A 23,733-nucleotide genomic window follows, 5' to 3' on the forward strand; every position below is an offset into this window, starting at 1 on the left:
GTTACAGTTTCTGAAAACCTTTAGTAGAAATTGGGTTTTCTCACATTTTAATGCATGTATTGTGTCCAGTCACTGACACCCTGCATTGTCTTGAAAATCTTTGTAGAGAAAAGCAAAGAAGCTCTCAGGCACACCCATGTATAATCAGACAATCGAGTTTCAGGGAAAGAAAGGGACAGCCCAGGGGATAATGAAGCATGTGTTCTTGATTCACACTGGAGGTGATGTCATCCCTGTGTGTTTGCTCAGTACCAACCCATTGATGGTTGTTTTTCAGGTAGTGTCTAGAAGTGTGTGCTGCTGTGAGCAAGCATAGTGTCTGAAAGAGTTCCTCAGTGCTACCTGGTTAATGGTGACGTTTCAGTGAAATTTGGAAGCACTTCAACAAGCTACCACTAATCTAAAAATCTATAGTTTGATTTCTACTAACTTTTGGAATATGATAGTTATTCTTCTTTGAGTGAGTTAAGACTTACCTCCTCTATTGGCGTTAGTTCCTCTTATCAAATGTGGCCATTAGTCATTATCCAATCATATCTCTAAGTCCTGATCTTAAGTCCATCATGTCAGACAAACAAATCACATCTTTTTTTCTATTGCAGGATATATTATTGATTTACCTTTATTGTTTCTGCCAGTAGTGAACTTTTATCATGTGAGCATTTATTTAACCAAGATAATCATTGATCACCAGAGTAAACAGCAGTATTGATGATGAGTTAAGTACAATTAATGTTGATCTTGGTTCATTTGTTTGGGAATATTGCTTTTAAATTACGATAAATACATTTTACTTTATCGTGGTGTGTGCGGCTCACACAATGTAGCATAACAGTTTTCATTATGTCATCCAACTATGCATTGCAAAAGTAATCATTCCTTTTGCATGTTGTCATAATTACAACCACAAACCTTAATGTATTTCATTGGAAATTTATGTGAAGGACCAACAATGATTTTAAAATGTGTTTACTAATAAATGTCTAAAAGTTTGCCAGGGGTTTGTGTTTGTATTTGCTTGTATGCTGAAAAGGTCAATTTTGAAACAGAGAATCTTCTCACATGTTTTCTATGTCCCTTACATGGAAGTAGAATTAGTTAGACAGGAGTTATGATGATCTTCTTTTAGTATTGGCTTTCATGAAGTCTCTCTTCCATAAGAACCTGATTTGTGGCATGCAAAAGTAATAGAGTAGCTCCTTTTAACAGATATTCCACCTAAAATTTAGATCTTGGCAGTTACCATGGGCCTTTTGGTTGCTTCTTTGATTAAAGTTACTGGTAAGGTTACAGTTGTGCAATGCTCATTTCTTTTTCAGACCTTGCTTTTACTTCTTCATAACGTTCTCCCTGACCTTTCTCATATATCTTGTGGTCTGTATGATGTTGTTTAGTCACTGATACTCAATTATAAACTTTTAAGGCCTACACTGTGCAGTGAGCAGCTGTATTTTTACTATGATTAAATTATGCATATTGCAACTTTTATTTATGTTTATAGTCCAGTTCAGGTAGGCACTACACTCCTTGTTACCTCTGTGTTTTTCTTCCTTAGCAACCTTTATTTCGACCTCCACATTCTTTACTTTGTCACTCCCGGTCTTAAAGGCCTCCTCAATTTGGTTTCCTCACCCCCCACTTCATCGCTCTCCCTCTCATCTGTGTCCAGTCTCAGACAGGGGAGCTGGTCTCCATGGTAACAGGGTGATGTTCAGAGATGGTGGGGGCTGAAGCAGCGTAACCCAGCTGAATCCTCGCAGGTTTCCCGAATGATCTCACAGCCGCCTCATCAGCCTGTCTGGTGCAGTGATGACCTCTCACAGCAAGAGAAAAAGCTGCTGTCTAAAATTAGATTCACTTCACTGAATCACTGACTTTGTGTCAATACTGTATTGTGTCAGCATGGAAGACTCAATTTTTTGTAAGTGTTTGAAATACTACATATAAACAGGGCCCACTAGAGACTTCATTAGAGAAATCTCTGCTTCCCTTCCTGATATATATTTAAACGTGTCTGATGTAATGACCTACAAACAGCAGATATTTTAAAATGATCCCAGTTCACTGGGTGCTCTGTTGCTTTAGTAAATGGGGACAAATTAAGTAAATGTATTTCATGTAGAGATGTAAGACTTTATATGTGTTTGTAAAGCTTTGACCTGCTGACCGTGATTGAAGTAGATTCTGATATCTTGTCAGTAAATATAATAGAAAAAGACAGAACTGCAGCATTCATATTTTTTTCTAGCCTTTCTGCCATGTGTGGTCTTTAAATATTAATATCAAGAGCATGTGAGAGCAGTCGCTGCAAAAGGGAGTTTTTTTTGTTGTTGTTTTAGACCAAAGACAAAATAAGTTGTCATGAGTTGACATTATAAACGGTCTTTAGCATTTTACTAACAAATAGCATTAACAAGACTCCTCAGAGCATATAAGTTCTTACCTTAAGTCTGAGATTTTCTAAAGGATTACCACATTTCCAAATCAGGCATTGTGTTGAAGCATTTTAGAGAAAAAAAAAAAACGAGCAACTTTGCATTAAACCTTCATCTTATCCCTGAGGTCTAAGAAGAAAATTATTCCTTTTGTACAGGTTTTTACACCTCTGTGCTTCCTCTGATTTTATTTTATACACCTCATGGATATAAGACCTCCTGGATAAAAATGGCAACTTTGACAGTTGTCACTGATCAGAAAAATATTTGATAATTGAGTTTGTGACCAACTGGTCCCCAGTCAGCCTGATTAAGCTGAAAATGAGCTGATCCTTGCCAAAAGTGGATTTCTCAATACATAACTAAATGGTTTGCTGTGCTGTGCATAATTTCTGTGCAGACTTGGATCTTTTCTATCATGCTGTGTTGCATATGTGTGCAGCTTTGTGTGTGCTTGAACTCTTCACCCAAACAGTTTGTGTTCCCTTTGAAGTGTCGCCTCAGCCTGTTTAATTAGGCTGTTGAATATTCATTTCATTATGCATGTAGGCCAACGCCCTTTTCCATAACCCACTGCTTGCAGTTGTAACCCAAACTGCATTTCCTACTTGAACAATGCAGTAAAGCTTTCACAGTTGATATCCTAATGTGATATTTTAAAAGAACAGGAAGAGTTTTTGTGACTCAGGAATGTCTGTGTGTATGATGGTGGTTGTTGATCAGCAGGGTGGACGGAGTCTTGTCGGGAAAGCTGTTTTGCAGAGGTAATCTTATTTTCCTCACAGACAGTTTGATGTTTTTCTGATATGGGTCTAAATGAGGAAGGAGTCTGCTTAATCTCTCCATCTTCCACTGGTTCTATTAATAGACAACCGGTGTTAATCAAACTCATCATTCACCAGTATTCAAACCTACTGCTTTATACTGTATGAACAGAATACACATTTTACTACATTTATTTTGTTCCCTTTCATTGATTTAATTACTTTCTGAGAATGACTCTGATGGTGTTATGTTTTCTTTCTTTCCTTTTGGCTGTGTATGAGGTTTTGTGCAGATATATGTACGTGTCAGCAGTGAGTCACTATGGGTCATTCTTTGTGTATTTATTTTTGGCCTGCAGCTGGTCTTTCCTCTTTGCTTGCATTTGTGTCTATATTGTATTTTCTCAGCCGTTCTAGGGTTGCCACATCCTTTTTTTTTCTGTTCCTTCAGACACTGACCATGCTTTGGTCAACCTTAACCTACATCATGCCTCTGCTAATGACATTTTAAAGACTTCTATACTGGGCAAATTTAACCTTCACTTACCCTTTTTGGAAAAGCAGCAAAGTAATTAATGATTTTATTGAAGCAGTTAGCAAGCAACACTATGCAGACCTTTTTACTGACCTTCTAGATGCATTTGACACCCCTGCCACAAAAACACCTTTGTCTGCTACTTTTATGTACTTTGCTTTTATGTACATGTAGGTAACAGGCATGTAATTTTTATGAATGCTTCTTCACATTGCTTAACTGCTTCTTTCACAATCTATCAATGAGGTCTGACATTGCATGTTGAATTATGCTTTTCTCGTATGAAGATCAAGTTGTTTCAGACTTCTCCTTTTCTAGAGGTATTCTCGGCATTCCCTCCCCAAATTTAAAATCCTGAATTCTCCATATGTGTTTTATATTATTCTTTTAAAGATTTTGTTTAGTTTACCTGTTGCATATGAAATTGAACACAATTTTAGTTTTGTTTATATTCATTGTGACCTTATATATTTTATAATGTGTAAGATGTTAGTGTTTTATACTTTAGTAATCTTTCGGATGGCAGTCATAATGGCTAGAACATCATTGTAAATGTTAATATAAAACTTAGTGGGTCTTTCCTGGTTGAATAAAGTACAAAATGTTTTTTCTCCCCTTACACTGGTATCATTTCTAAGTGTTGCAGGTGTTAAGTGCAGAAAGCAGATAGACTTTGTTGAAAGGCCAAGCTCTTCATTCCTGCCACTCCCTGCTCAGTCTGTACCATTTGTCTGACTCTGATAAATTATGGATGAGACCATAGATCGCTGAGCTCAGCTCTGCTCTGCTCTACTGACCCAGTTTGAACACACATGGACACACATTTCAAATCTGATCACACCCTCTAGGGAAATATCTGCATATTTTCTCTACTCTAATATCCAGAACTTTCCTTGTACCTGATAATCTTTAGAATCATTCTTGCAGTTTGCTACTACCTCTCTAATTGTACATAGACACGTATTTACTTCCTCTATGCCAGTCTTATAATCTCACAATATCTCCCTATTACACAGTTTTTCTTTCTTATTGTGCCTTTTATTGACTTTTGAGTCATATACAGTTGTTTTGTTATCTTTTGTAACTACTCCTTCCATTTTGCCTTGCTATGACATTGCCTTTCACATTCTCCCTTCTTCTCGCGCACGGTATGATTCATAAATCACCTTATTTCTGTCTGTGATTGGTTTATGCCACCTGTTCCAGGTCAGCATGGTTGTCAGAGTAACAACATAGGAATAAGGACACAAGCAATAAAAAGAAACTGGCCATAGACAGAATATCTTCCAGAACCTGGAAAGCAGGTGGATCATCCAGAGTCAGTTGTGCCAAACCCAAGTGACTCCTGATAAGTTGATATTTAGCTCCCTCTGGTGGACTCTTGCTTCTACTGGTTGTCATGTTTCATCATCATCATCATCATCATCATCAGTGATGTTCCAGTTGCCTATAGTTATATTAGCTTTATTTCTAAATTTATCTAATAGTATATGGCAATGAGGAATGATACACACTTAACTGGAGCAAAGGAAAAAGTACAGACTTCAGATAGGACAGTATCACTTTTCTAAATAACTGTAGAAATTTTATTAAACGCAATTAAAGCAACAGGATGGACTATTAAATCTAATACAAATTCATCAATAGTTGCAAACAACTTTATAGAACATTTATGAAAGTCACTCAATTTTAGTAAAATCAACTTAAACTGGTGACCAGCCAGAATCCTCTTAAATTTTCATTAGATACTTAATAGCTTTCTGACTGATTAGAGCTTCCTTTTAACCAAATTCCACTCCTGATTAACTGTCTTCCTGTTATGAAATGTGCTGCTTTCCACTGGCCTAATTTGTACTGAAGAGAGAAGCTGTGAATTTGCTCAGACCAACGAATGCATCTTTATCACAGTGTTCAGTGAGGTCATTATAGGGCTACAATGTGTGACTACGCTTGATAATCTTTCAGGGTGAAAAGCCGGAACTGTTTGTTCTGAATTCTTCATTTTCCTGTTGATTAATAGACTGGCATTGTGTTTGAGGTTTATGTACTGGCCCATGATGCACTGAGTATTGTGCAGCATCCAGCAAAATCGACTCTGTGTTTAGGCCAGAGCTCTTTCTGTTTCAACATTACATAACTTGGTTGGAGTATAAACAGTGCCTGGTCCAACAAATACCAACCACCTCCAACAGACAAACATTTAGTCTCCCCATCTTGGCACACCATTTCCTTTCACGTAGGCATATTTTAATCTCACATTGTGTTCCTACTAGTTTTCTTTCCATAAACACTTCCCCTCACATATATCTATCCCCATCATTGTTTATATCAGTATTTAACTCCATGGTTATCCTCAAATGTCACAAGAGATCATAGTAAGAAAGTAAAACGAAGTGGAAGCGAGAGCAGCAAATGTAGAATAACCTTTTTTTACCACACCGTGTTGAGTGAGGCTTACTTATGAATTACCTCCGAATTTATATGCATTTGCCAAGGTTAAATCAGGCAGATAAAGTCTTAGATTTATTATCAGGGCAGATGCTTTATCATTATTATCCCCTTTAAATTCACATGTTTTTTCATCACTGATATAACACTTAGAAGCGTACAACGTAGCATTTTCACAAGATTGCATACCAATGCAACATTGAAATGAATGTATTTTTTACTTTACCTTTTAATTTACAAAAATACTAAATATAGATTCATAGAGGATATAGAAACATGTTATTTACATTTGTTTTATAATATTTTCTTCTACCTGACTGTTATAAACAACTCCCACATTGGTCATTATGATTCCTGTCATTACGGTAACTCATGCATTATGTAACCACTCACTGGACCATTGATTATGCTGAAGCATAAACAAGTTGGAAAAGATGCTTCTTTATTTTAGAGAAGGTGCCGTTTCAAAAAGACCAAGCCTCGAGTCATGGTTGTCTCCTCTTTTAGACCTGAAATCCCATCAGTCTGTGAAGACAAAGCTTACTCTCTTCTCTGTTTATGTAAGTTCTCTCACCCCCAGATCAAGCCACAATGTGATCAGTGACTGTCGCATAAAGGGTACACTGATGCAAGAAAAATACAGAAGCTGCAGTTGAAAACATAATTTTAGGGAGAAAATTGTAAAATTGTTCTAACAGCACCAAACCTTTATTTAGTTAATACTTCTTGTTTTAATCTCATTAACAATTTTGTTCGGTTAGTCTATACTTCAACCCCCAACTAAATCAGAATCAGTCTGTCTTCTGTTTTTGGACTTTCACATAAACATTTGGCCAAGTTGCAGGCTTGGTTCAAGTTAAGCTCCAAATGACAAGGCCTTTTGTCTGGCAAGTTTTTCACTGCTTAAGAGTGACTGAGAGAAGTGCAGCATGCCTGCAGTACTTGCAATTAGAACAAAATGACTATGGTTAAGGCTCCCATCCCTTCAATCCCTTTGGTACTCTGTATGTTTTATTGCTGCTGGTCGTGGCAGCATAGAAAAAAGTTGATATTCTTAAGAAGTCTGTGAGACCAGCTCAATACTGTCTGGTTTATTACCCCCTTGTCCTCCAGTGAACCTTGTTCTCCCTGTCGCAATTATCTTTTAATCTTGTTTGTTTCTATTATTTATTAATGTGGCTTCATGCAGTACCAACTTGTGCAACACTGAAAGAGATTTTCTAGTAGTTGCCTCAAAATTCTGGGTGTTAATTCAGCAGGGAAGCTTAACAGGTTTAGAATCTGAATTTGTCAGTTTAAATTGCCTTGTGCTATGCCTAGTTCACACAGCAATATATATTTATGCCAATTTGTGTTCCAGTTTTCACCGGTACATCACTATCGGTACACATTAGTTTCCAGATTTATATTGCTGTGTAAACATTTTCGATACACCTTGAAATTCAAATCAAGTAAAACATTCCTTACCTTTGGTTCGGAAAAAAGCCAACTCTTCAAGTCCACTTTATGGGGGTTGGGCTTTAAAACATCTCGCGAGATTTATATATAACCACATGAAGAAAAAAAAAAAAAAAAAAAAAAAAAAAAAAATATATATATATATATATATATACTGTATATATATATATATTTTTTTTTCTTCATTAATTTAATGAAAACTATATATCTAGCATGCTGGACTAGCAAACTCTAGTCCATTGTAGCTGGATCTGCTTGGAGAATGTCTAAATGGAGGGACCCCGGAAACATCCTGATCAGATGCACCAGACCTACTCTTAGCATTCTCTGGATCAAAGGTCTCTTAAGGTTAGCCTAGCCACCTTACAGAGGAAGTTTTATTTCAGGTGATTGTATCTGGGATTTTTTTCTTTCAGTCCTGATCCATATTATGTGACCATAAGTCTGGACTGGAATGTGGAAAGACGAGTAAATTGAGAGTTTTGCTTTGACAAGGTTCTTTCTTTCTATCATAGCAACCAGATCAGTGCCTGCATTACTGCAAACAACGTTCCAATCTGTAGATTTATTCCCATTTCCATTTACCATGACTTCTAATCCAGATACGTTAACTTGTCTATTTGAGCCAGAGTTTTCTTTTTGAAAATTATAGCTGTTATCCTGACCAAGCAAACATCTGGCTCGCCAAACTGAAGGTGCCTAGAGAAAAGCAAAAATGAGATCAACCTTGACTTGGTGTTGAGAATATGAAGACAGTTCTTACAAATGAGTACACAGGGGCAAGATGGCTAACAATCAACCCGAGCAGCCCCCACAAAATGCTTAGAGGAACTCAACCTTTAAGTCTTTTCAAAGCCACAAACATGTGTAAAAAGGAAAACGTCATGTTTTCACTTTCAGGAGGGTAGAGATGGTATACTGTTCTACAATGAGGATGAAGGCTGCCGTTCTCCTCTTGAATCAGAGCCTCTTTTCTAACACCCTAGAGTTAAGTTTCTCAGGGAAGTTATCATAATACTTGGAACACATACTCTAGTTTTCATTCCTCCATGCGATATTGAAGAAGCATGCCAACATTGGCAGCCCAACAATCTTATTCGTGCCCTTGGTGACCTTTGCCTTGATAGACCCACCTTCTCCAGGTTTATAGATTCTACCCCCTACAGGGAGAACATGGTGATCGGATTTGGTTTTTTCCAATATAATGTTGTGGGAGAGGAAGATGTTTATGCAGTGCTGTTTTTTACAGATCTGTTCTTTCTCTTTAGGATAATATGATATGACAATTGAAGTGTCTTGAGTTTTGATTGTTGGCATTGAAATGATGCTCTCTTTAACTGCATGCTTGTATTTCAAGTTCTATACTGACTAGTTTTGTCTCTGAGCTTAAGCATCCTACACCTACATGTCCTTATCATTCATTTGAAGTTTGAACATCTACTATTGCCACAAAGTTGGACAACTGAAATTTCTGAAATGCTTTTTGCTGTGTTTTAAAGTGGGGAAAAATGCTTTTTGCCATATTTTTTTTTATTCATCCTTTGTTGCAGCAGTAGTTTTCTAATAATTTTCTCTTTGTAGTTCATGTTAACTACTACGTCTTAAAGTTATCTTGTCGTCATCATCTTTTACATGTTTAGCTGCCTATATTCCTTAAGGCTGTTAATATTTCTAATAACAACAAAGTTACTGGATAAAAACTTGCGTGTCATTATCAGTTAGCTTGTGGTGAATAAAAATATATCTATGTACTAAAATAAAACTTACATAAAGCCACAGCTGCTGTTTTTGTCCCCTAATTTTGACAAACTAATTTATTGCTAGTGAGGGAAAAAACACCAATGTGGCTAACGTTTCTCTTCAAGTTATTTTCAGTGAATCAGTCACTCATCAGGACATGAGTACACCCCCCTCTGGGATTTTGTGATTGTGTAGCCACTGTGCCATTTGTGGTATGTAAGTAATGCTGCCATACAGACTGTAAATGAACTGAGTCACTCTGAGAGCTTGCGTGTTCCTGTAGGGGGCACATGAGGTTTTGTTCGGTTCCAGATTTATCTTTACATGAGTTTGATTTACATTTTCCCCTTAACATCGACACACTTATTAACCACAGTAAATAATCAGTATGGATATCTTGTCTTATGGCACCTGTAGAACTGTTGGAGATTATGGGACAAAAGTGGACTCTTCATAAAATAAAGAAAATCAACCTTGAACATTTTCTTCACAAAACTGTGTTCAGTTGGAGGCTTTTGTAATACAGCCTGCTTCAGTAGATCCGTCCTGTCCACAGCCATCAACATCTAGAACAACTCTTTGAAGAACCTTAAATAATGAGTTACAATAACAGTAAATTTCTCTTTGGGATTAATAAAGTATTTTTGAATTAAAAAAGACTGGATACCAAAGCAAAAGAGGGGTCATGTTGTAGATTAAAGAATAAATATGAAATATTTACATTTTACCTGAACATTTACCGTAGGTTCCATAGTTACCAAAGGATATAATAGTAAATGTATTTGTACCAAAAATATCAGGTACAGGCATTTCGGTTTGCTACCCACATGTACCAAACAAATAGATCTCTTTTTTTATACCTGATACTTGCAGAATGTTTTATGTGCGGAATTAAGTATTTAGTGCTTTGCTCTGTGGTGGAACTTTAAAAAGTGACACCGAAACCAAACAGAGAGGATTCTCGGGGATCAATAAACTCTCCTACTTGGGAACACTAAGGTTTCTTATGTAGCTGCAATAGTGAAAGAAAAAAATTCAACAGCAGAACAGTATGTTGTTCACTCTATGCCCAACTAAATTACTCACTTGAAACATTAAGCTGAATGGATACATGACTGATACTAAAATCTGCTGAAGTCCAAATCCGACTGTTTGATGCATTCAGCTAGTCCAAAGTGCTGCACAGCATATGAGGATACATGATTATGGTACTGTAATGATGAGTTATACTGACCAAAAAAGATTTCCTATCAGCTGTGTTTTATGGTACTTTCAAGTACATCTTGTACACTGGATTGTGTAACTATCAAAACAACTCCATGATTTAAACTTTTTATGTTTTATAAAAAAATTATATCCATCCATTGATTGTACCTGCTTGTCCTTTAATAATAACACAGTACACCCAAATCTCCACTCAGTTTTATTGTAGCCACTATTTTATCAGCTCTTGTTTCAGCGTTCATGTCTGCCATGCCTTATGGATCATTAGAGTTAATATCTTAGCTCTGGCTGAACTACTTGCAGCAGGAAGTCTTCCTTTATCTTAGCATAGTGTTTATTAAACACAACAAATCACCCTGAGACTTGGATTTTTCTGGATGCCTTGTTACTTAAATATCTTCTGTCAGTCTTTACAGTCCTCTTTGACATCTGGTATCCCAGTAGTTCACTACTGAAACTTTTTCTAATATTTAAAAAAACTGTACTTTGGTCCTGCACTGGAAATGTCAGTTTTTGCTGCTGTTAGTTTTTCTAATTGCCTCTTCAGCATAATTGCTGAAGAGGAAATACACTTTTGGTCATCAACTTTTAATGTAGTATGTAAATGTATTTTGCTATGCAAAGTTATGTGCCTTAAACCAAAACTGTTCACTGCATCTATGTTCTTTTCTACTACAGCCTATGTAAACACTGAACTTCAAGATCAGTTGTGGTTGTATAGTCAGTATTGCTTGCAAGAAGAAACATTTGACCAAGCTCAGCTTGTCGATGGCCACAGGCAGCAGAAGGTGATTCATACCAGCATGCTCACTTGAGTCAGAAAATGATTGACTCTGACAATCATACTGGGTGATAATTGAAAATAATTTCTCCCTTTGTTCCAGCCTGAGCTAACTACTGTTTTTGGCGCTGAACTGGTCTAAAAAGTCCAATAGAGGGAAACTTCCCCTCCCCTCTCTAGGCTTTCTCACAACCCCTCGCTCCTTTGCTCCCTCTCTCCCCTCTGACTCCCCCTCAGTGAGAGCTCCTAGTGGGTTCTTTCCCCCCTTCCTTTCTCACTTCCCTCACATCCGTCCTCTGGGTTTTTGCCTCTTTTCTCCTTCTTGGGATTTTATCTGAAATGGACTTTTTGAACATTTAACTTCACAGCGAACTCTTTTTTGCTTTTGCTCTCGCCAGCATCTAAACCAGCAAGCCTCCAGTCGATTATCCGCCTCTGCTCTGTCACTCTAAAGCCACATCAAATGGGCGCTTTGCTCAAAGGGAGTCCGTCCTCTTCTACTAATGCAAACTGGAATTAATGGAAGCACTGCTAGTTGGACTGCATATATTTCTGCTCCAGAGCTTCTGTGACTCTGTGTGGCATGTGTTCCTCTGAAACATTACGAAGGCAGTTGAGAAACGTCTGCTCTGCAAAAACTCTGTCGACTTAGCAGCTACCAGTAGTCATTATTTTTTGTTGCCCATTCTGGATATTAAATCAAGCCAACATTAAATTATTTGGAGTTTTCTTTGGCTTCTTTTTAAGTGGAGACTTTGCTCAGTGGAGTCAAATCGACTGTGTTTGAATGAAATGATGAATTCTATGCACCTCTCTTTCCCCAGTGCTGTAGTTGCCCCCTGAGAGACACACAGATAAAAAAGACCAAGCTAATTTCCTGTCTAAGCTGCATGCATGTGACTTTCCAATCCCTCATGGAGGTCATCCTCAGCCTGCTAACTTCTGATACCTCTCCACTTCCTTGCCCCACCACTGTGAGTCTTTGTGGTTTTGTGTGTATGTCAAATGTTACTGCTGTATTGCAACTTCAGAGGAATCCCGGATTACTCTTCTCAATTTCAGATTGTTTCTAGAGTTTGTGCAGATTCTTCAGGGCATGCTATGTTTGGGATTGGCTTTGTGTTTAAGTCCATTATGTTAACACATAAAGCTGGTAAAGCTTTATTTTGAATCCTATTGTTGAGTGAATGCAGCGAATGAACCGCCTCTTGTCCCGCAACTCATGGACTTGTGTAAGTTTTCTGATCTGGGGAAAAGGATCTATTGTTGCCTCACCAGATCCCCTTAAAGGAAACAAAAAGCGGATTTTGGTGTTATTTTAAGCTTTTTTTGGTCAGAACTGAAACCATGAGGGAAAGATGTGTGTATATGACCAAAATATATTAACCCATAATTGCCCATTTTGTGGACATAACCCAACTTTCTCTAATACATGACTTTGATCTCAACTCAAGTTAAGAAGATTGAGTTTAATTTGTTAAGTTGAAATTCAGTAACAACAGGAAGATTAAAGATCAGACAGTCAATTTGTATCAATGTAACTAATTCAAAGATATAGGCTTTGGCACGGTGAAGCTATAAAATTATTTACTATAAGTATAAACCCCTACACAATGCAATTTAAAATTCAGCGTGATCGGCACAGGTATGAGCAAACAGTGCCTTACAATAGTATTCACACCTCTCTTTTCAACACCAGTGCATTTTACTGGGATAGTACTGGGATGTCAGACCAATGCAAAGTTTTGCATTGCACTGAAAACACACAAAATTTGACCAAGTATTTCTGGTCTAGCTTTTAGTGCAAATATCTTAATACACTTGAAATAAAAGTAACATATAGATATTGGCTGACCAGTACTCCCTAACCATTGTAGTTGAACTTGAGTTATTTTGCCAGTGATTGGGCAAACATATTTTGAATCTCTACATATGCAAAATTAATAGAGACATAGTCCCAAATGGAGGCAGCTTTAAAGGAGCTGAACACAAATACATGCCTGTCTTTATAGATTTTTCTAAAAGAATAAAATAAATGAAAACCATGATTTTTCCTTTCACGTCAGGATTACACCCTATTCTTTTTGTTGGGGTATCGCATAAATTCTCAATAAAACTTGTGGTTGTAATGTGACAAAATGTGGAAATGTTCAGAGGTTGGGAATACTTTCACAAGACACTGTAAATGTAGGAAACTAACCTTATTACGTCCACAGTGTAACCTAACTTCCATCACTGATGGATATTGGACTCTGTAGATAAGAGGGAATTGATAGCCTTGTAACCCAGCCTACCACCACTGAAATAGGGAGGCATGCCACGACAAAGCAGTGCTGCAGAGTTTCCATATTGCAGAGAACACTGTCACTGGAGAGGTGTGGATCAGGTGTGATTTCTCAGAAAGATACCTGATGTTACAACATCTTTGTTTCCCTTCTTCACCAACATGGTACATTAAACCACAGCTACATTGGAAACGCAGGCTGATATCACAGGAAGATCACCACAACTCAGCTGCATTACAAACCTTAACAACCAGCAAGGTACTGACCACTTTTTACACACAAACTATTGTGACTTTAACCAAGCAGAACATAAAAAGAAGGGTAATGTCAGAAGATTCAGACTCAAAAGTTGATACTCAAAACAATCACAGTTCAGTGCTTGGATTTGAAATGCATGTTTGCTAAATAGTGAAATAAAGAGTATTATGCAACCTACCATTCTGTAAACAGCAGAATCCATGATCATTTTATTGTATTCTTAGACATGTTTTGGGAGGGGTTAATATTGAATTCACATGATGAAGGAGAGAGGCAGATGTTTAGACAGTGTCTCGTTCCACTTTTTCATCAGGACCACTTTACTGTCTCTGACCTCAAACCCTAGTCATGTGAAAATACACCAAAAACATTAAACAGACTTATAAAGGATCAAAACAATGGCTCTAATCTTAGTTCTGTGCAGCAAGAGATAGACATTTGGCTGTTCAAAATGTTCTGGTTGTATTCATCAATTTATGTGATATGTGTGTCTGGCAACTTTAGTAATCTTTTCTAAATACCTGTTTGTAAGGTGTGTTTTGTAGGTCTGCTTATGTTTAGGTGGACTGTTCCCAGAGCTCTGTTGGATCCAGGATAAGTAGGTTGCCATATCATGGCTCTAACCGGCTTTACTTGGATCAGAGGCTGTTATACAAGTAGAGCCCCCTTACCACAGAGTTGGGACTTGGGTGAAGTGAGAACAATTTTCTGTAACAGTGCATAGATGCAAAGCAGCTGTAGAGCAGGTTTTATGTTGAGCAGATTAGTATTTTTACATACAGTGCTGTAAAGATGCCCTGTTCTTTTTATTGACGACTCAAACATGAATGCTTTAGATCATCAAGCAAACTTAATATCAGACAAAGGAAACTTCAATCATTTTACTTGGGGGAGAGGCCAAACCAACCTTGAACTATCTGAAATCATAATTTCCCCTTGGCTGAATAATTGATGGCAACACCTCCCATTAATCACCTACAATATAGTAACTGCCAATGAATCTTTTGCATTCCTGTGGAAGGAACTGCGGTGTCTCTTTTGAAGCTGTGTGCAGGTTCTTTTGAAAAATTCCACATCAGAGGGGTTTTCTGGCATAAAAAAAAGCCTGTTTATGGTCATATTCCAGAATGTCAATCATATTTAATTGCAGGTTTTGACTAGGCCACTCCAAAAATTATTTTGTGGTTTATCTGCCATTCCAAGGTGGACTTTCTGGTGTGCTTCAGATCATTGTCCTTTTGCACAACCTAAGTGCATCATACTGGATGATCTGGATGATAGACATTTGCCTTCAGGAAATTTTGGTGGAGAAATACAATCTATGGCTCCATCAAGTCATCCAGGACCAGCAAAGCAACCCAAGGACATCACAGTACCAATACCATGCTTGGGTCTTATGAATAATGTTGTTTTTCCAAAATGCAGTGTTAGTTTTACACCAAATGCAATGGGATGCAAACCTTCAAAAAAGTTCCACTTTTGTCTACTCAGGCCACAAAATATTATCCCGAAAGTCTTTTGTGCAAGTCTTTGTGTTTTCTGTCAGCTGTGGTTTTGGGTTGAAACAGTCTCATGGATGTTAGTCATGTCCCTTCTTTTTCTGCTTTCTGAATCATGAGCATTGACCTCAGCTGAGGCAAGTTAGTACCGCAGTGGGTCCTGGGTTCTTTTTGAGCTCCCGCATGCCCTCATCAGTGTGGTTTTAGGTTAGTTTTAGTAAGCCAGAAACTCCTCGGAAGATTTGACACCATTTCTTGATTTCTTTACGTATGAGTAATGGTTCCCACTGTGGTTGGATGGAATGCAAAAGCCTTGGAGAAGAATTTGTAACCTTTTCCAGGTGGATAGATGTCAATGGCTGTTTCATGGCATGTTTTGTTGCTTTTTCACATCTTTAACCTATTTATGCTGTCAGACAGGGTCTATTTAGGAAATGTCTTAATTTTGCATATCTGGTGGTAAGACTAATGTAAACTAAACTTTTGCAAAAACTATGGTTTGTAAGTTATGTTATGATTATTCTCACTCATTTTTAAAAAGTTATCTTTATATTGTACAGGTTGCTGACCCCTGACAGCGACTCAGTCTGTCCTTTTTCCTAATAAAGACTAATCAGAGCAGAGGAACATTGAGTTCACCCCTCTATTACAAGCCATCAGCTTCTGTTATTAGGCTACACAGACTCCAGTGATGAAGCCAGTCACTTCTTGCTTCAGTGAGTCTGCATATCAATATGTTTGGCTTAGTTAACCCAAGGGAATTAGCTTCATCCTTCGGCTGACAATCTTTAATTACATGCATGATTAGTTACAGAACTTTGCTATTTACAGATGACTCTGCTCTTGGAAATTTATTACACTTTCCTTCATGTGAGATGCCAGTGAAGACTGTGTACTGTATGTTTTGGAATATGGCTGTGTCATTCATTATTAAAATGTTGGATTGTGACCACACTGAGACCAATCATAAAGTATACATCCCCTATTTATAGATCATTGAAACAAGGACTCCATCTTTGGAAATCACCTGCCCTTCCAATTGTCTGCATCCACTACGTCTCACTGTGGATGTTTTCTTTGATCATTGACAGGGTTTGGTTTTGGTGCCAGTCTGTACAGATGACTGGGCCTTCTTATCACAGTATCCGTAGCCCCTATCTGTGCTGCATTACAGTGTACTGCAGTTTAGAGTTCAGCCACTTGTCCTTTGCCCTTTTTTATCTTCTGTTAGAGGGGATGTATTTGATTAATCAGATAATTGTCAATGGTGAAACTGGAGATAGCTGATCAGTGTTCAGATTTACTCCTTGCAGGGCCTCTGTGAATGAAGTAAGACCCCCATAAAGTTATTAATACTATTTTCAACTAGAGCTAAACAGAGACCAGGAGCCACTATGTTGTTTTTTTTTTTTTTTGCTTGCCTGGCAAGCTATTCTAGTTTTGATTCATTTGATTGGATTGTATACCAAGGAGTCAGTAGGCAGGATCACAAATGAGTCTTTCTTTATACAGCATGTGTAAGTTAACTCACGATTGTTTTTTGTTTTTTCTGTATAATGCTACCTTTTACAGACATGTAAAAGATTTCATAAAAAGGGAAAACCCCTTTTCTACAAAACAAAAACACCTGAAACATTTTTTTGTTGACCTATATGGAGGAATGCGCGTAAGGATGGATGTTTGTGTGTCAGGTTGTGTAAATGGGTGCCAAACTGGTTTTTCTTGCTTCTTTCTATGGACAGGCAGAAAGGACAGACTGGGAGTTGGTACAATCTTGTTTTGTAGCCCAGTTACACCTGTAGCCCCAGTTGGAAGAATACTAGGAACTGGTTTCCCTTTTTTCTTACCAGTTTTTGTAACCCTGTAAATATTATGCCATCATTCTAACCAGGACTGTCTGGACTTTTCTGGTTAAACTGTGGCAATTACATGATTTGCACATTGCAAATATATTTAATATATTAATAGAATATACTAGCTGTATAAGATAATTTGAAACCAGTATTCTATTTAATATATAGGTTAAAATAAGTGATTAAGATATAAGCTTATAAAATGCTAAAAGGGATTTAAAAGTTTTTTTTTCCAATCTGATCTTCCCACCGATTTTGTTCCAGTGAATAGGTAGGTTGAACCAGAAAGCTTGGTTCCCTGCTGTATAACTGAGTCTGTCAGAAGAGCATAGAGTGCCTCAGAGATGTATTATATTCAGAGATCTGATCTATACTTTGATTTGAGCTCAAACCAACTACAAAAAGTAATCAATAAAATTTTAACCTCTCTGTTAATATTCTATAACATTTTTAAAAAATACATTATTATTCTAAATTGTTTATTTTTTGTTACGAACTCAAAGTTTTATACAACTCTTTATTATTATGTACATATATCTCAAACCTCATAAGTTATATGTTCCTTGTTCTCAAATTCGTGTTACATGATACTAAGGCAAAGTATATTCTCTTCTGGTATTAATAAAGGATCCAACCATCAACCTGTTATGCTTGTGCACATTTCCCAACCTTTCATTTTCTTTTCACTCAACTTTTCAGGCTTCTTTAGCAATGGCTTTTGTGGCTTGCCCTCTTTGTGTAGGCAACTGTATGCTGGACAGCTGTTGAGTCAGCAGTCTTCTTCCTGAGTTTGCGCATTTCTACATTAAAAATTCTACTTTATGTAATTGGCTGTGTAATATGCTAGCATTTTGATAACATTGCAGTTGTTTAAATGGACATGTAAAAGTTACATGGCTCCATTTATAAAGCTCATTGTGCATTTTGTTGCTCAACATTATCAAAGTGTTTGTAGTGGCGATGATTTGAACAGTTTTATCAAGCATTAAAAGTTGCTCAGAATTGGATTGGATTCTTTGAGCCTTAATTATAAAGCGTTGCTTTTTGTTTCATAATGACTGCTCTCGTAGTTATCTTGAGTCGGTGAAAAACAATCCCTACCTGATCTATTTGCGCTCTCCGAAGATGACGGGCTGCTGCGCGTGCCCTACAGCTGCCGGGGATGATGTCACTCCTGGGCTCTGAGGGGGAGGGAGAAGAGGGCGGGGCTTCCTCTAACTGAGTTTCAGGTGTGATTTAAACTTTTCACATCAAGTCGCGCGGGTAGAAGCGACTGGAGCGTTCAGTGAAATGTAACGACAGAGCAAACCGTCTGGGAGTTTTACTCACTGAAACTTAAACGAATCTAGACTAATGAAAATACAGAGCTGGTTGCTACTGGGAGGAAAAAAATGTACTGGGAACAACTTCTCCGTTTGAGGAATGGAAAGGTGAGCTGTAGTTATAGCACAAGTTTGCAGGAGAGATAGGGGTTTCGAGTGTAATAATGTGTATATGCGTAAACACTTAACAACAAAGCTTAAATTGAGTTACATGTAATCATAATATATAGTTTTTTTTTCTTCCTGAGTGCATTGTTGGCTGTGCAATAGTATCATGCTTCTGAGCTCCTGGTGGGCAGTTACTTTCATCAGTCAGAGCAGGTCTGACTTTTGCTTGAGGTGTTTCAGGAAATGAATCACATCCTTTGCCTGCGACTGCAGGTGATAGACTCATTACTATCTCAGGTAGACTTCTTGTAGAAAAACCTCAATTTATATGGTGACTTTGATTTCTCTACTAATACTTATAGGGCACCAGACAAAATTAGGTCACAGTCTGGAAAGTAATCCACAAGAACTGTATAAAGCCGAGATTTCCTGTTAGACTTGTTACCTGTTATAAAAATAAAAACACCCTTTATTTGGTAAATAAAATAAAATAAAAAACATTAAAGAAAGACATTAAGAGCCTGTTTTCTATTTTTGTGAGAATAACAGTTATTTACAAGATTTTACCAACATGCAGCATGTACAAAACAAGAAGTACACCAATGGGTGGGTACCTCAGATTTGTGTGAAGATGAGTTATTTCTTCCAGTTTCTTTTCTTCATATACTGATAATTGGGAAGTTAATAACTGGCATCTTCCTCTTCAAACAAACTGACCACAAGTTGCCTTTTCAGCTGTCTCACTTTCCGCTTTCCAAGCTGCAGGCCCCCGAAAAAGCAGAAACCTAATTTTTTAAAACATGTCAGCAAATAAAAAAAAAAAAAAAGAACAAACAATATGCAACTTTGCTAGTTACTCAAGTGCCTTACGTCATGCCCCTTTACCCACTCTAAAGTTCCTCTCTGTTTGCTTCAGATTGACCGGCTAGAGGTGAGCGGGTTGGGCCAGACACCCCTCGCTGTTTCATATGGAGCAGACAGCTCTTTCCCTTCGGGTGAGGATGGCACACCTGACCCTCAGCGCACAAAACAGGCTATCGCTCAGCTGCAGCAGAAGATCCTCAAGCTCACAGAGCAGATTAAGATTGAGCAGACGGCAAGGGACGATAATGTTGCAGAATACCTCAAACTAGCCAACAATGCTGACAAACAGCAAAGCACGCGTATCAAACAGGTACGGTACCAAAAGTTTGGGATTATTTAGTTTCAAATTTGATCAGATGTATTTGCACAATCACTTCATCACAATAAATTCTGTTGAATCGATCTGTGCATGCCTTTAAGCTGAAAAGAAGGTTGCACATTGCATTTAATAGTAAGTAAAATGTGTCATTCTTTGTGATTTAACACATTCTGTTACCTGGCAGGTGTTTGAGAAAAAGAACCAGAAGTCAGCGCAGACCATCCAGCAGCTGCAGAGGAAGCTTGAGCACTACCACCGGAAGCTGAGGGAAGTGGAGCACAATGGAATCCCTCGCCAACCCAAAGATGTTCTTCGGGACATGCAGCAGGGCCTCAAGGACGTTGGTGCCAAAGTCAGCGGCTTTAGCGAGGGCGTGGTGGACAGCGTGAAGGGAGGCCTATCCAGCTTCTCCCAAGCCACTCACTCTGCTGCAGGCGCTGTCGTCTCCAAGCCACGGGAGATCGCCTCGCTCATTCGCAACAAATTTGGTAGTGCCGACAACATCCCCAACCTCAAAGACTCGTTAGACGACCCCTCGGTGGAAGAAGGGGTAACTGGTGGTGGCGGAAGATCCCTGACCAATGCTGGCCATCATCTCCAGTTGAGTCCCAAATACATAAGTGACGACGACTGCTCTAGTGCTACTTCGGGTTCAGCTGGGGCAAACAGCACCACTGGGGCTCCAGGGGGTCCTCCAAGCTCTAAGGGGAACACACTGGAGAGAAGCCAGGGCTCCAGTTTAGACATGCTGCTACAGGAAGTGCAGGACTTGAGGGACGGTCAGACAAGGCTCGAGGAGAGCCTGGAGAGTTTGAAGAGCAACTATCAGAGAGACTACACAGTCGTTATGCAAGCTCTGCAGGAGGAACGCTTCAGGTAACTTGGAGAACATTCAAGAATGTCATAGTGTGTGTCACACATTCCGGAGAGGTTTACATGATCACAATCAATGGTTGGGAAGAAATTTGCTAGAATTAACCGGCAGGAAACTGGGAAGCACCTGCTGACACATTTTCTTTATTCCCATCCGGGTGATGTCATCTCTGTTGGTAATTGCATTTCTAATTATTTAGAAATGCTCTATAGATAGGTTTCTATCTATAGAGCAGTTAGTCTCTTATTACTAATAAAGAATTGCACCTTTTATACTGACTGTTAAAAATAAGACCTTTTGTCAGACAAATTTTACAGATTATACTGTAATATAATTTTTATTGTAGGTAGCAGTTGTCATCTAATCTGTAATTCTAATAAGGTGACAAATGCATCCACACCCTTGTGTCTTCTCAGTACTCAGACCCCCATGTTTCTATCAACTCTTTTCCCCTGGCCTGCATTCAGACTCTGGGCTTAAGACACACATTCACATTCCTCCAGAATGTTCCAACATGAGGGCACAAACATTGAGGTCAGATAAAGAAATATTGGACATATTTCTTCCTAAAATGTCCCGGCCCAGAGCAGTCAGATTTTTCCAATAAGGCTAAAGTCATTTCCACCATGAAGGACTGACCACCAGGTTTTTTCTGGCCTGTCTGCAGGGAAATACCCGTCCATAAACCACCAGAGATAATATAATTCTTCAGCAACTAATTCCAACATTATTATATTCAGTAAATGCCACCAACTCAGTAAATCACAATTGTTGCTTCCAGCCAAAGCAATGAATGAAGAATCATGAATTTCATGGAAATAACAAGCCATTACTTTAACATTTTCAGATCTAAGCTAACAAATACTCTTTGAAATAAAAGACTCAGTCTCAGTATGTTGAATTATTAAAAGATTAGTTTTCAACTTTCGGGCCTCTTCCAGCTATTAACAAAGGATTTATTTGAAATTTCTAAATAAAGCTAGCGGATAATCGTCAAAGAAAGAAACTCAATTTTTATAAGTTGGATAATTATTGGAATAAGTATGAAATTAGTAGATTTAGCATTTCAATAAATACTCTTCACAATAAAAATGTCTATATTTCACAGTTCCAATTATTTCAAATGTAAGTTATGCATTTAAATAGAAGATTAGCACAATGATCAAAAAATTATTGTTTAATTTTCAAATTAAAGTCTACAGATACTCCTTAAAATAAAAGCCTACATCTTTCATGGGTTTGATTACTGTGATAGGTTCCACAGCACTTACAAGCCTAAACGGGGCATTAAAACATGTTTATGTTGAATTTTCCAAACGAAGCTAAAAAAAAACCTTCACTGAGCATTGATGAAGAGGGGAAAACATTAAGTTGTTTAGATTTTTAAAGGTTCTACTTTCAACCACCTGACTTAAATGAACAAGTGATTAACAAGCCTCTTTAGCACTTGGTGGCACGCGGAGGAGGTCATTTAAATCAGGTGTGCTGGATCAGGGACGCATTTGAAACATGCAAGACAACAAGCCCTGGGAACCAAGATGAACCACTGAACTTGATGAACAAAGAATTGTTTGAACAAAACACTGTTGAAAAAGTGCATATGTAGGGTAGATATTGGTAATGGATTTAAAGCAGGCATGAGGAAGGAGTTTTTCTTGGCCTTTCAAAATAAGGGTCAAAATATCAAAACAAATTTATGCTTGGGCCTAAGCAAAACATTTGAGAACATTTTTATTTGAATTTATATCATGCTGGGTTTAATAGGCCATCTAAATTTCTTAAGAATTTTCTCTCCTTTTTATTGTTGTTCAGTCTAAAGCCCGACAGCATTTCAACTCACTGAAAACGAAGAAATAAAAGCAACAGAAACCAAAATGTACTGTCTTAACATGGTTAAACTTTTTCTTTAAGGAGCTCTAACGTAAAGACATTTTAAACTGAAGCCTTTGTAGAATTTACCTTTGCCAAGAATTTTTCAGGACAGGGTGGTTTCTAAAAGTTGAAATGTCCCAACAATTTGTTTAAAAAAAGGAAATGTAGTTGTAGGGTGTTGAAACTCCAGAGATTTTTGTATACCATTATTTCTGAAAAGAAACAATCATATGAATCATGGTTATTCAGTCCATTTGTCTGAGCCCCAAACAAACATGAGTTTAGATCCCCCTCCTCCCACTGGGTTCATGCCATTGGCCAGTCTCATTCTGGTAACTCTCCCTGTGGTTGGCCAGTTGAATGAGGAGATGAGTAAGCGCATCCTAATCTTATCAGGACAAGTCATCAGTTCAGTCAGGTGCCATGTGGTCAAATGCCCCTTGGCCTGTTTCTGCTAATGCTTGCATGTGTGTGGGTTTTTTTTTCCTCCTTCGTGGTTTAAGCTAATTATGGCTCAGGAACTCACGTGTGTTTTCTTTACATGTGTCTTTAGGTGTGAGCGTTTGGAGGAACAGCTGAACGACCTGACGGAACTTCATCAGAACGAGATCCTCAACCTCAAACAGGACCTGGCCAGTATGGAGGAGAAGATCGCCTATCAGTCCTACGAGAGAGCCCGAGACATCCAGGTGTGCCCATCAAACCTATGTCCACAACAACTTCACTGATGATAAAAGAAAACGTATGATTATTTTGCAACGTAGTATGTAGATAAATTAAGATATTCTTAAGTTGCTGGGTAATAAAGTACAGTGATGATGGGTCTCACTTCTGACTGGAGCTGAAATATTTATTAGTAAAAATAACTACTATTCATTAGATAAATTATTCTCTAATTGTGTGTCTGAAGATTCTGTTCCATATTCTTATCTCGCCCCACACACTTATCAAGTGTTTTTATAGGCCAAAAATGATAACTGACTACTCACAATGTGCTGGCTTTTAGTAATTACTGTTTCCTTTTAAACTGTTTACTTATTTGGAGCTACAACTGCCCTATGTTGTAGGTACTTTACTACAACATGTTGTACATG

General features: G+C 38.0%; 1 protein-coding gene across 8 annotated transcripts in view; it reads left to right on the plus strand.

Moving 5' to 3' along the window:
• The window catches only part of tmcc1 (transmembrane and coiled-coil domain family 1), a 47,123-nt gene that overhangs the window by 19,754 nt on the left and 3,636 nt on the right, over nt 1-23,733 (plus strand). For 6 of the 8 annotated variants that reach the window (XM_023334497.1, XM_023334510.1, XM_023334501.1 and 3 more), the window contains 3 exons: nt 19,627-19,884; nt 20,078-20,769; nt 23,193-23,328. In XM_023334497.1, coding sequence (XP_023190265.1) covers nt 19,627-19,884; nt 20,078-20,769; nt 23,193-23,328 — 1,086 coding nt within the window. Of the gene's footprint in view, nt 1-13,695; nt 13,929-18,528; nt 18,711-19,626; nt 19,885-20,077; nt 20,770-23,192; nt 23,329-23,733 lie in introns of those variants that run through there. The other 2 variants (XM_023334529.1, XM_023334523.1) reach the window with 2 other exon arrangements.

Source organism: Xiphophorus maculatus, chromosome 1 (genome assembly GCF_002775205.1).
Source record: "Xiphophorus maculatus strain JP 163 A chromosome 1, X_maculatus-5.0-male, whole genome shotgun sequence".
NCBI classification, from domain to species: domain Eukaryota; kingdom Metazoa; phylum Chordata; class Actinopteri; order Cyprinodontiformes; family Poeciliidae; genus Xiphophorus; species Xiphophorus maculatus.